This window comes from Ailuropoda melanoleuca, chromosome 2 (assembly GCF_002007445.2).
Source record: "Ailuropoda melanoleuca isolate Jingjing chromosome 2, ASM200744v2, whole genome shotgun sequence".
Taxonomy (NCBI): domain Eukaryota; kingdom Metazoa; phylum Chordata; class Mammalia; order Carnivora; family Ursidae; genus Ailuropoda; species Ailuropoda melanoleuca.
The window spans coordinates 6,490,740-6,503,669 of NC_048219.1; the positions used below are offsets into that span (position 1 = coordinate 6,490,740).

Here is a 12,930-nt window from a genome sequence, read left to right on the forward strand (position 1 = left end):
TCTGAGCCCCAGCCTCCCCGTCCACGAAAGGATGACCCCACTCCAGGGTTGTTGGGAAGGTCAAGAAGGTCCCAGTAGACCAAGTGCTCTATCAAAACCAGGGAGAGGTGGAGGGAGCTTCAAGTCTGAGGCTGGGTGGGGGCTAACCCGTGCTCAAGGATTTGGGGAAACTGCAGGGGTGGCCAAAAGCAGGCCAGCCTGCAGGCCGTGAACTGAGGCAGCAGGAGTCCAGGTAGGCCTGCCTAGAAGAACCTCTCCACAACAGAAACCACTTGTCAGACCTTTCTCAGGTACAGAAACTACAGAAACTGGCTTTTTGTCTGGAACTCACAGTGAACCTGAGAGGTGGACATTCTTGCTCTCATTTTAGCCTTCTGACTTTGACCCCACAACATGAAGGCAAGCCGGGTGCTCTATCCTGTCTCCTGCTCTGCTTATCAGTCAAGCAGATGGGACAGAAAGGGCAGTGTCACAGCCGAGATGACCAGGCAGTCATCTACTCTCTTTGTACTTAAAACTATGGTCATGTTAGCATATACAACATCAGCTAAGAGCCAACGGAACATGTGGAGTGTGGGCAGTGCCCACAGAATTCCGGACAGAGGCCCTGCCTGCCCCCCAGCCCAATCCATTTAAGATAAGCTGCTTTGAGCTGTCACCCTCTCCCCCCACCCTCATCCTGGGGAGGGGGGAGTTTGCATGACTGGTTATGGGATGTATGTTACGGGGGTAGAGCCGGGATTCAATCCCAGAAGGTAGCTCCTAAGTCCGCTCTGATCCAGGCTGCGTGAAGACCACGGGTGGAAAGGAACAGATCCAGGCAGGGGTCAGGCCAGCAAGGGATCCAGGGTGATGTGGGCACCATGGCCCAATGAAATGCACATGGTCCAGGAACCAGTCAGCTGAGGTGGGAGGAGTCAGGGTGGCCCAGCCTCCGCCGAAGGGGGTCCTGCTGCCCCTCTTTATGCTGTGGGCTGTACTCCCAGAAGGGGTCGCAGCCACTGGGCCGGGTCGAGGTTAGCAGTACACCTGGAGCAGTGGCGCTCCCGACGAGTCTGTGTCTGTGCCCTGGAAGGATGAGTCGTGGCTGGCTGGGTATCCTGAGGGGAAGGGAGGGGGAAGCAGAGGCTCAGAGAGGGGAAGGAGCTCATCCAGGTACCACGGACAGGGAGAAACCTGCTGAGAAGGAGCCAAGTGGGACTCAAGCCTGGGTCAGTCTGATCCTGGCTGGGTGACCCACTCAGCTGCTTGACCTCTCTGAGCCCCAGCCTTGCTGTCTGTTAAAAGGTAATGACCCCACTCCTGGGGGCTTAGGAAGACCAAGAAGGCAGCAGAAGAACGCACACAGGGTGCCTTTTCAGTACCAGTGGATGGCCTCCGCCCTTCACTGTCCTCCCCAGTGACTGGGGGGGCTTAAATGCAACTTCTGGGTACCTGCCCCCTGCTGGTTCAGGGGCAATCCCCTGAATGTCTCCCAAATGAACCCTTTAAGCCAGCTTGTAGGATTAGGGTGGGGGTCCGTGGCTGCTCAGGCTTCTGGTCCCCTTCTGAAACCATCCCCACCCACCCCGGAGAAGCTGGGAAGAGGGGCATGGCAGGGGGGAGGGGGCCTGAGGGCAGTCCCCTCTCTCTCTACTCGTCAGGTCAGGACCAAACCTGGGGCTCCATAAGGCCTCAGCTTCCTGGCGATGGCATCTGCAGTGGTCTCCTGGGAGATCTGCACTGTGAGTTCTAGGGAGGGAACAGGAGGGGGCAGTGGTCATTATCACATCCTTTTAACCCTACCCCCCACTTCAGCTCCCAGCCTGATGAAGGAAGGGTCACCTACCCCTGGGCTGGGCTTGAGAAGCAATGCTTAAAACAAAGACAACTTGCGTGTGCATGTGCATGTGCCGTATGTGCGTGTGCGTGCACGTGCGTCTGTGTGTGTGTGTGTGTGTCTGTGCAGTGGTGGGTGGGTGGGGGCTTTGGTGAGGCCAGGGCCGAGGTCCAAATTCATACAGGTTCCTGGGTCCTGTTAACCAGGCTAGGCAAGCTCTGGCAGGTGGTAGCGGGGGACAGAGGCCTTTTAGGGGACACAGGATTAAGAAAAGGGAGGAAAAGGACAAAGGAGAGCAGGGACTGGCTGAGGGGTGGACCCACAGTGGCCACAGACCCAGTGCAGCCCTCCCTTGGCCAGAGCCGCCACCACACTGCCCCTCAGCCACGTGGAGCCCCACCTACCATCCTGGCTGAGCCCTGAGCCCACCATGGTCTCATGGCCACTGTCAGGGGCAGCAGCAGGGGCCGCTCCCCGCGTGGAGCGCCCCTCCGTGGTGTGCGGGCGGGCTCGGCTCTTGCGGGTACTGATGCGGATGATGCCGCGAACCAGGCGGCCCTCGGCGTCCTGCTCGTCCAGGTGGTAGTCCTGGGTGATGCTGCTGATGAGGTCCGAGATCTTACTGGTCTTCTCCAGGAACACAGTGTCTGATGTGCACTTGGCCAGCTCGTCAATCTGGTGTACGCTGAACAGCTCTGTCAGCTTCTTGAAGATGAGCACATCAATCTCTCGGCTGGACATGGAGCCGCTTCCTATCTCGGGCAGGTCCAGGTCTGACTCGTGGAAGGAGTAGTACTCTTCAGAGCCACGGGGGCTGCTGGCAAGGGTGCTGGGCAGGCTGTGCCGCATAGGCGGGGGTTCGGCCAGGGGCTCCTTGCAGCAGGAGTCCGCATCAGGGGCTGGGGAGGTGGCGCTGCGGTAGGGATATACGGGGATGCCTTTGAGCTTGACGTCAGGGTAACTGAAACTGCTGCCCATGGTTGACTTGAGCCGTTGGCCATCCCGCCGGCTGGGAGGTGCTCGGTCGGGGCTGGGGGGTACTCCATTGTGTTCTTTGGCCCAGCTGGCTTCGGCAGCCCCCTCAGGGGAGTCCCCAGCAGACAAGCAGGGGCTGCAGCCCCGCATGCAGGTCCCGCAACGCTGGAGGCAACTCCGGCAGCGGCGGAAGCAGAAGGCGGCCCGGCACCAGTCCCACACCCAGGGTCGCCAGAGCGGGCAACAGGCCGGGGGCTCAGCAGTAGACTCAGCAGAGCCGGAGATGAAGGTAAGGCTCTCGGGCCCATGGTGGCCAGGGTCCTTGGGGTCTGGCCTGCGGGTGCGGCGGCTTGGTGGGGGTTGGGGTGGCTCATCAAAAGTCTCCAGGCATAGTTCTGTTGGCCGCTCCCAGGGTCCCAAGCGTGGGGGCCCAGATGATGGGCGGGGGTGTCCAGGGCGGGGCATGGCTCATTGCATGGTTTCTTGCAGCCAGGCACCTGTAGAGGAGAGGCCAGGAAGGAGTCATGTTCAAGGGTGCAGTTATACCCATGAACCCTCACCTAGGGTCCCTCCCTCCCCAGAGAAGAAATTCTCTCTCTGGTCTAACCTACATGTCAAAATTTCCTGGGACAGGGTGCCTGGGCAGCTCAGTAGGTTAAGTGTCTGACTCTTGGTTTCGGCTCAGATCATGATCTCAGGGTCGTGGGAGTAAGCCCTGCGTTCGTCTCCATGCCCAGTGCAGAGTCGGCTTGGGATTCTCTCTCTCCCTCTCTGTCTACCCATCCCTCCCTTTCAAATAAATAAATAAATAAATCTTTAAAAAAAATGTCCTGGGTATTATATAAGACTGATGAATCACTGACCTCTACCTCTGAAACTAATAATACATTATATGTTAATTGAATTTAAACAAATATTTTTAAAAATGAAAAAAATGTCCTGGGACTTCACACCCAGGGATGTGGTGGGATGGCTACTATTGAAAAAGCAGAAAATGGCAGGTATGGAGATGTGGAGACGGAGGAGCCCCTGGAGAATGGTGTGGCCGCTGTGACAGCATGGCAGCACCTCCAAAAATTACACAGGACTGCCATGTGACCCCGCACTCCCAATTCTGGGCAAATACCCCCAAAAGGAAGGAAAGCAGGGACTGAAATAGACATTTGTATACCAATGTCCACACAGCAGCATTATTTGCAATAGGCAAAAGGTGGAAAGAACCCAAATGTCCGCTGACAGGTGAATCAATAAACAAAACACGATGTATACATACAATGGATTTTTCATCCCTAAAAAGGAATGAGATTCTGATGCGTGCCACAGCACAGATGAGCTTTGAGACATTATGCTAAGTGAAATAAACCTGACACAAAGGACACATATTGTATGGTCCCACTTATACGTAATATCTAGACTAGTCCAATTCTTAGGACAGAAAGTAAAATGGTGGTCACCAGGGGCTGGGAGCAGTGGGGAAATGGGAAGTTAGTGTTTAATGGGTAGAGTTCCACTTTGGGAAGATGAAAAGGTTCTGGAGATGGGTGGTAGTGATGGTTACACAACACACAACAATGTGAATGTGTTTAATGCCACAGAACTGTATGGTTAAAATGGTAATAAAAAACTAAAATGGTAAATTTCACGTAGTGTATATTTTACCACATGAAAAGAAAAGTCTCCTGAGATCTCACTTTCTGGGGAATGGTCTCCCCCCGTTTATTCCCTCTGTTGGTAAGCCTACCCAACAGAATCTCTGAGGCCCTCAACAAATGCCTTTCCATGTGACTTGCTACAGAGTCTGACCATTACGACCTCCCCTTCCCCTCTTCCTTCAAATCAGGTATGGGAATGTGACAGCTCCCCTATCAATGTTTCAGTCCGGCTCAGATTTGCTGTCCTACCAATACTTAACACCAAGCACTCCTTTGCTTCCTTTGATTAGACAAGAAAGCCAAGCCGCAAAATACACCTTCTTTCCCTTCTTGACTTGGTGGCTAGCAAGCTCAGAGCGAAGACTTCATTCATTCCATGATCACTGAGCCCGGCCCCATGCTAGGTGCTGTAAAACCAAAGATGAATAAACTACAGACCTTGTTCTTGTGATTCACTCGTGGTTTTGTAGGAAAAGCAGATGCTTAAAAGCTCCTAAGATGGAACATGTAGGATATATGAGGCATTATGGGAGTGAATTACTATGCCTGACGGAGTCAGGGAACATTATGCAGTGATATGTGGAAGGTCCTCGATCCCATGTAGGGGTTTGCCACGCAATAACCTGGATTTTCTGCAACACTGATCCCTTATCTTTTTATCCCCGATTTAATGGCATTGGAGGTCCTAGAACTGGTGATGTGTGAGGACCCTGGCAGTGGGGATTAGGGTATCCGTGTTCTAGTGCTAGTTCTGGCTCTAACAGACCATGTGCTTTGGACAAATAAATGCCACCTCTTTAAACAGGGCCATGATCATCTCTCACCCAGGTACTGTCAAGGTTCCCATTCTGGCCACCTCCATTCCCTTCTACTTGCCGCAGCCAGGGAGAACTTAAAAAATCTGAGAAACCTGGCAGACTCTACTGTCTGATCGAAGTTAACATCATCAACAATGGGATGGACTGCCATCATGTGCTTCCTGATACTCTGCACTAAGAAGGACACTACATCAGTAAGAAGTATTTCTGCCCAAAATGCATAACCTGAATGTAATCATGAGGAGACACCAGACAAGTCCGACTTAAGGGAATGACAACTAAATGCAATGTGTGATCCTGGATTAGATCCTGGATCAAGAGGAAAAACTGGAAACTGGATAATGTGGATAAGTGGTGAAATTTAAAAGTTGACTGTATATTATCTAATAGTAATATGCCAATGTTAAATTTCCTGAATTTGATTACTATGGTTATATTAGACTATGTTCTTATTCTCAGGAAGTATACACTGGGGCATGATGTCAGCAAGCTAATCTCAAGTTTCCCAAGAAAATCAGAAGGTGCATGGGTCTCAAGAGAGAAAGGGAGGGAGGGAAGGAATGTTAGCCATGGCTGCTGGTAAGAAGATACAGGAGTTCTTTATTCCTGCAGTTATTGAATCCACCCCCTCAGCCCCATTCAGCGCTCCTTCTCCAAGGCCCCTCCAGCTCCCCAAGTCAGATGGGAGCCCCTCTCCCCACAGCTTTCTGCTGGGCTCTGTCAGCTGGGTCGGCCTTGAACCCATTGTTTGAAGATAAGTCTACATGACCTCAAGGGGCAGTGACTGCGTCTGACTCCTTTCTGCCTCAGTGTTGGAACAGGGTTGGGTATAGTAAGTGCTGCAGGGGACTGACACATTCTGTGTGACCTCAGAGTAGAATCAGGACCACTGGGTAGGAAGAAGAAGGACTTAGGCTCTAGGCTGACCAGAGTGGGGACAGCAGCAAGCTCAGGGAAAGAGGATGAAATCCCCTCCTCAAAGGTGTGTACACGGAGATTGTAACAGGTGACTTGGAAGTCCCTCACGATCCAGACAGGCAAGTGGTTAAAAACCTTTGCCTTGGTCCCTGCTCTTGGTCCCTTGGTCTTCTCCTCCCTCTGCCATTCCCCCTGCTTGTGATCTCTCTGTGTCAAATAAATAAATAAATAAATAAATCTAAAAAACAAACAAAAACAACAAAAAAATGTTGCCTTGGTTTGAGGAATGTGGGGTTTAGTATGGACTCATTCATTTACTCAATTAACAAATATTTAGCGAGGGCCTACTAAATGCCAGACACTGTTCTAAATGTGGTGGCTACAGTGATAAAGACAAAATTCCCTAATCTCAGGAGTCTGCATTCTTGTGAATGAGTTATTCATGGCTTACATTGTTCTATGTGCTGTGACTGTATTAAACCAATTCTCACAACCTTATTTGTAGGTATTGTTGTTGTTGTTGTTATTATTACTATACACGAAGAGGCCCAGATAGGTTAAATAAGTTGTTCAAGCCACACATCTATTTGTACCCAAGCACCCTGGCCCAGATTCTTACCCACTACCTCATCCCATCTATTACTTGGGAGGAAGGGGGCAAAGTGGCCAGCTGCCAACTCCCTGGACAAGCCTGTCCCCATGGAGGGACCACATAGGAAGCCCTGAGTCTTCCAGGCTCAGGCCTTGGATGAGGAGGTTGGGTGCCTCTACACTATTTGAACCACACAGAGCTCTGGGGTACCTGGGGCTTGTAAAAACGTCAAAGGGTTACTGATGATGGTCTGGGTCACTCCTTCTCTACCTCCAAGGCTTAAGGATTTGCCACTATTCATTAAATTCACCCACCAAATATTTACTGAGCACTACCATGTGCCCAGCACCGTGCTAAATGCTGGAGAAACAGCAGTGAATGGTCCAGAAACAGGCTCCAGCCCAAGAGGACTTTCACTTTACCTAACAGTCACACCTGTTCTGTAAGCATTGTATCTCCACTTTACAGATCAGGAAGCTTGAGCTCAGAAGTGACTTGCCCAGACACCCAGCTGGAAAGGGATGGAACAGGATTTGTACTGTGGTCTACCAGACTCTGGAGCCCATGTACTTTGTTTTGTGCCACATACCTGGAATGCAGGTAAGATGGAGGGACGTGGGGAGCAAGACCTAGAGGAAGGACAATAGCTTGTCTCAGTTTCCCCCACACCTCTAGGTCCAGAACCCTCCTGAAGTCAAACTCAGCCCATTTTTTTCCAGGCTCTATCTTCCCCTAACTGCTGCTGCCCCCACCTCCTGAAGCCTAAGAACACTGTCACTTGGTTGAGTGAGGGGAGGGCCCCGGCTCCTATTGCGGCCTGGAGCAAGACTCTGGGCCTCAGTTTTCTCCTCTTTAACAAGGGGAGACAGCAGTGTCTTCCTGGGCCACCGTGAGGTTTAAATGAGATATTCCGTGCAGGTTGCTTAGTGTGGTGCCTGGCTCGTGGGAGAGGCTTGGACACTGAGCGCCCCAAGTCACTGCAGGGATCTTCCTTTGAGTCAAAAGGTCCTAAGCCCGCCCTCATCAAACTTCTCTTGATGCTCTTCCTCTTCCCCTAGTCCCTGAGAACACACACACACAGGGGTCCGTCTCTGTACCATCCTCCTCCCCACAAGGTCCCCAGGACAGGCCCCGCCCCCGTACCCAGCCTAGTCTTGCACACCCAGCCGAGAGGGGCGCCCCAGCCCTGCTCGGGAAATAGCCTTCTGCTCTCGCACCCGGCATCCCCGCACCCTCTATTTCCTGCCCCAAAGGCTCAGCCCGCGCCTCCGGCATCCGGGGGCACCTACTCCCGAGGCAAGGGAGAACCAGACCCCGGCACTGCCCCTCGGATCAGCACAGCTCCTACCCCAGCAGTGCCCTCGGGGCGAGCACCAACCTCTCCAGCTGCAGGGGCCCCCCGCCCGCGGGCAGACGCAGCTCCTCTCCCGCCTTGACACCTTTCCTCCGGGTGTGCACGGCCCCCCGCCCCCTCCCGACCCTGCCTCTCCGAGCCAGCACGGCTCCCGCCCCCAGCCAGCGCAGACCTGAGGGCGACGGCGTCCCCCCCCCCAACTCTGCCCGCCCAGCCCGGGCGCCCGCTCGGGCCGCTCCCCGGCCCGGCCCGCGCACCCCGGAAGTGGGAGGGTGGCGCCCAAGGAACCGGCCCCGGGACCCTCCCTCGCCCAGGCGTAGCCTCGGGGGTCTCTCCACACCAGTGCCGCCGTGCTTCGCGCCCCCATGGGCCCGCGCGGGGCTTACCTGTGCCGCCAGGTGAGCCGCCTCCGGCTCGGCCCCTCCCCCCGCCCCCCTCGCCGCTCACCTGGAGCGCAGGTGAGCGTCTCGCGGGAGCGCTGCACGGGCCGCCGCTGGGGACACACTTCCTGCCTCCGCGAAGCGCCGCCGCGGCCGCCGCGCACCTGGGCCGAGGCCCCGCCCCGGGCGCTGGAGGGAGTGGGGTGGGCACCGCGTCTCGGCTGGGGTGCTCGGCCTACTGACTCCGAACCGTGCTCAGTCTGGTCTGGCTAAGTGAGGCGGGCAGGGTAGACCGACGCTGGTGGTTCAGTCTCCTCTTCTGTTCAATGGGCAGGTAGTCCCAGCAGTCTCCGTGCACCTGGGGAGCGCTAGCCAGTTCTTAAAGGCGCAGCTCCAAGGGCATTTATCTCCCGGGACGACTTCTCTAGCCCCTAGGCTTGTCTGGTTTCCAGTTACATGGAACAGCTCTCTGTACTTGTTATCATAATACTCAGCACACAATTTTCTTGTCTTTGGACTCCTCCTTTTCTGACTTGAGGACAGGGTCTGGTCTTGTTCCCAATGCTCCTGGTGCCCAGCGCAGGACCAGCACCTACTAGGTGCTCAGCAGATAGACTTGATTGAATGAACCGCTGGGCTCCCCGATTTCTTCCTTTGCCCTGACATAGAATAGGGGGTGTGTGTCCTCTGCTCGCTGGTCAGTTCAGCTCTGAGGAAGTCTGCAGTGGAGATAACTACCTCTATTCTGAGGCCTGGAAGCAGGGTGAAGGAGGGGGCTGGGCTGTGCAGTCCTGAAAGACACATTACGGAGCAGCAGAGGTGACCAAAATGGGCCATGACTACCACATCCCATGGAGTCTCTGCAAGAGGCAACATCATCACTGGGTGGCAGGAAGTCAGGCCTCCGACTACCTTGGGTGACTACCTTGGGTTCCCGTTTCCTTAATAACAACTTAATAATAACAATAGCACCATTAAATAAGTGACTTTCTTTCTTTTTTTTAAACAAGTGACTTTCAAAGAGCATCTCCAGGACTCATGCTTGCATAGAATTATTTAATCCTCCCACTAGTCTGTGAGGTGGGTCAGGTATTATTCCCATTTTACAGATGCGGAAACTGAGGATAAGGAAGGGAAAATTACTTGTTCAGGCAGTTGGAAAAAACTGTGTGACTGGGCAATGCACTTCCCTTCTCTAAGCCTTATCTGTGAAGATAAGAGTCCCTCTCTCCACCTGGGAGAATTAAAAAAAGATAATGGATGCAAAGTGAGATAAAGGATATGTGGAGAGACCTTTGGGGTAAGGATTGGTAGGTGGGAGGAATTCAGCACTGCCTAGGCCTCTCCCCCTTCAGATGTACCAGATACACAACCTCCCAACCCTAGACGGAGATACTGCCAACTAGAATAGAGCCTTTTGTCTGCCCTGTTTGGGTCCCAAGCCCTCCCCTTGTCCAGCCAGGGTGGAACACTCCTTGGAAGATGATCTCCATAGCAACGGGGGAGGGGAGACTTCCCTCCCTGTCTCACCTCTGAGGGCACCATCATCTCATTCTATGGGTGCCTTACCATGTGCACAACAGTAGGGTGTTCAATTCCACCAGAAACCCTCCGCAACTCCCACCACGTCTTGTCCACATTCTCACCTGGAGGCAAGTGGTAAGGTGTATCCTCATTTGGAGCTCAGAAAGTGAGTCGCAGGGGCGCCTGGGTGGCTCAGTCGTTAAGCGTCTGCCTTTGGCTCAGGTCATGATCCCAGGGTCCTGGTTTCGCCCCGCATGGGGCTCCCTGCTCAGCGGGAAGCCTGCTTCTCTCTCTCCCCCTCCCCCTGCTTGTGTTCCCTCTCTCGCTGTCTCTCTCTCTGTCAAATAAATAAATAAATAAATAAATAAATAAATAAATAAATGAATGAATGAATAATAAAAGAAAGTGAGTCACATTGTGTACAGCTGAACATCTCTATAAGACCCAGCAACTCCACTCCTGGTACAGCCACAAGAATCGCACACATATGGAGTTTCCCGGGTGGCTCAGTCAGGTTAAGCATCTGACTCTTGATTTCAGCTCAGGTCATGATCTCAGGGTCCTGGAATGAAGCCCTGTGTGGGCTGTGCATTCAGTGGGGAGTCTGCTTGGGATTCTGTCTCTCCTTCTCCCTCTGCCCCTCTCCTTCCTCATGTGTACTCTCTCTCTAAAATAAATAAATAAGTCTTAAAAAAAAAAAGGCACATATGCGCCAGGAGACATGTATGAGAATGGTAGTAGAAACATTGTTCATGGTATCCCCAAACCAAAAACACTCAAAAGTCATTGACAGGAAATAAAGAAATGTGGAATAATTATGCAACAGTAGAAAATGAATGAAAAACAGCAATGCGGCTGAATCATGGTGAAATAATATTGAGTGAAAAATGTAAGTCCCTTGGGGCTGACTCAGTTGGAGGAACATGTGACTCTTGATCTCAGCATTGAGTTCCAGCCCCACGTTGGATGCAGAGATTACTAAAAAAAAATTAATTAGGGGCGCCTGGGTGGCGCAGCGGTTAAGCGTCTGCCTATGGCTCAGGGCGTGGTCCCGGCGTTATGGGATTGAGCCCCACATCAGGCTCTTCAGCTATGAGCCTGCTTCTTCCTCTCCCACTCCCCCCGCCTGTGTTCCCTCTCTCGCTGGCTGTCTCTATCTCTGTCAAATAAATAAAATCTTTTAAAAAAAAATAAAAAATAAAAAAAAATTAATTAATTAAGAAAAAATGCAAGTCCCAGAATTGTATGGATGAAATGGTACCCGTTTTGTAAAATTCAAATAAAACCAGAACTACTATGTTTAGGCATAATATTGGGTTGAACTATATGAGGTTGCTGGGTTGTGACCTATAAAAATAGCAAATTCATAAGGCCCAGCTTAATTTATGTGTGGGAAAAAAAAGCTACTAAAAAAAAAAAAGCCAGAGCATGAAGAACACAAAATTCAGAATAGTGATTACCTGGGTGTGGGGTGGGGGGAACCAGAAATAGATTTAGTTTTTATTTTTTTTATTTTTTTTGTTTTAAAGATTTTATTTATTCATTCGACAGAGATAGAGACAGCCAGCGAGAGAGCGAACACAAGCAGGGGGAGTGGGAGAGGAAGAAGCAGGCTCCCAGCAGAGGAGCCTGATGTGGGGCTCGACCCCATAACGCCGGGATCACGCCCTGAGCCGAAGGCAGACGCTTAACTGCTGTGCCACCCAGGCCCCCTATTCATTCTTTTTTACAGGTTAAGTTATATTTTACCTTATAAGTCAACTTTTTAGTGTACAGTTCTGTGGGTCTTTAATTTTTTTTAAGATTTTATTTATTTGTCAGAGAGAGAGAGAGAGCAAGCAGGTGGAGCATCAGGCAGAGGGAGAAGCAGGCTCCTTACTGAGCAAGGAGCCCCACGAAGGACTCAATCCCAGGACCGTGGGATCATGACCCGAGCCGAAGGCAGACGCTCAACGAGCTAAGCCACCCAGGCTCACCCCTGTGAGTCTTTAAAAGTTCATGTAATTGCACGACTACTACGACAATCATGATATAGGTCAGTTCCATCAACCCCGCCCCAAAGTTCCCTAAACCTCTCTGTGTGAGTCCCTCCATTCAATCCCAGCCCTTGGTAACTGGTCATCTTTTTTCTGTCTCTGTAGTTGTGCTTTTTCTAGAACATGTTTAGTTGTAAAAGAACTGCACTCCAAAATTCTAATTCTGTGCTACCTAAAATGCTGTAAATTTACATGTAAGAACGTGATAACTGAAGTATCTCAGAACTACTTTCTCTATTTGGAAAGAAAAAATAAAAGGAAGGAAGGAAAATATGATACTTTCTCCAGAGCCCTCACCAGCTATGTGGCTTTGCGGAACCCACTGACTTTCTCTTCATCTGTAAAATGGGGATGAAAATATTTCCCCCTCTAGAGTTTTGTGGAGTGTTTTGCAAAAGGCACAGGTTGGCTGTTGTTCAGGTCATAGTCACACTGAAACCTCTTTTCTCTGACGCTCACTCCCCCACACTTTACCACACAGGGCCCTGTTCCCAAGGGCTCTTCCCCCTGCTGCAGAACATGTTGAAAAATTCCATCAAAAACTTGATGACACTTGAGGTATATGCCCATTCCAGCATTATTCACCACAGCCAAAATGTGGAAACAACTCAAGTGTCCATCAGCTGATGAACAGATAAACAAAAGATGGTAAATACACACCATGGGATATTATTCATGGAATATTATTCAGCTATGAAGAATGAAGTTCTGGGGCGCCCGACTGGCTCAAGAGGTAGACCGTCCAACTCTTAATCTTGGGGTTGTAAGTTCAAGCCCCACGTTGGGTGTAGAGATTACTTAAAAATAAAATCTTAAAAGACGAATGAAGTTCTGATACATGCTACAGCATAGATGAGTATTT

The 12,930-nt window shown here is 51.5% G+C and overlaps 1 protein-coding gene across 5 annotated transcripts; it reads right to left on the reverse strand.

Annotated features, from left to right (window-relative positions):
- Positions 1–399: 399 nt before the first annotated feature.
- KDF1 (keratinocyte differentiation factor 1) lies at positions 400–10,220 on the reverse strand. 5 transcript variants are annotated; one of them, XM_034647399.1, is made up of 6 exons: positions 10,155–10,220; positions 8,576–9,299; positions 7,364–7,403; positions 2,224–3,291; positions 1,657–1,731; positions 400–1,100 (listed from the first exon to the last, which is right to left on the reverse strand). In XM_034647399.1, exons 4-6 carry the CDS (start codon positions 3,257–3,259, stop codon positions 1,018–1,020), a joined length of 1,194 nt encoding a protein of 397 aa, XP_034503290.1. In that variant the 5' UTR covers positions 3,260–3,291; positions 7,364–7,403; positions 8,576–9,299; positions 10,155–10,220; the 3' UTR covers positions 400–1,017. The 5 variants fall into 5 exon arrangements, with proteins under 5 accessions (XP_034503290.1, XP_034503281.1, XP_034503275.1 ...); XM_034647390.1 differs by lacking the exon at positions 7,364–7,403; XM_034647384.1 differs by lacking the exon at positions 7,364–7,403 and having other exon boundaries at positions 8,515–9,299.
- Positions 10,221–12,930: the final 2,710 nt, after the last annotated feature.

Coding starts and splice junctions, on each gene's coding strand:
- KDF1 (XM_034647390.1), bottom strand. CDS start 3,259: ATGCCCCGCCCTGGACACCCCCGCCCATCATCTGGGCCCCCACGCTTG. Junction 1,732..2,223: donor CTCAGGGCTCAGCCAGGATG/GTAGGTGGGGCT, acceptor TTCCCTCCCTAG/AACTCACAGTGCAGATCTCC. Junction 1,101..1,656: donor GAGGCCTTATGGAGCCCCAG/GTTTGGTCCTGA, acceptor CCTTCCCCTCAG/GATACCCAGCCAGCCACGAC.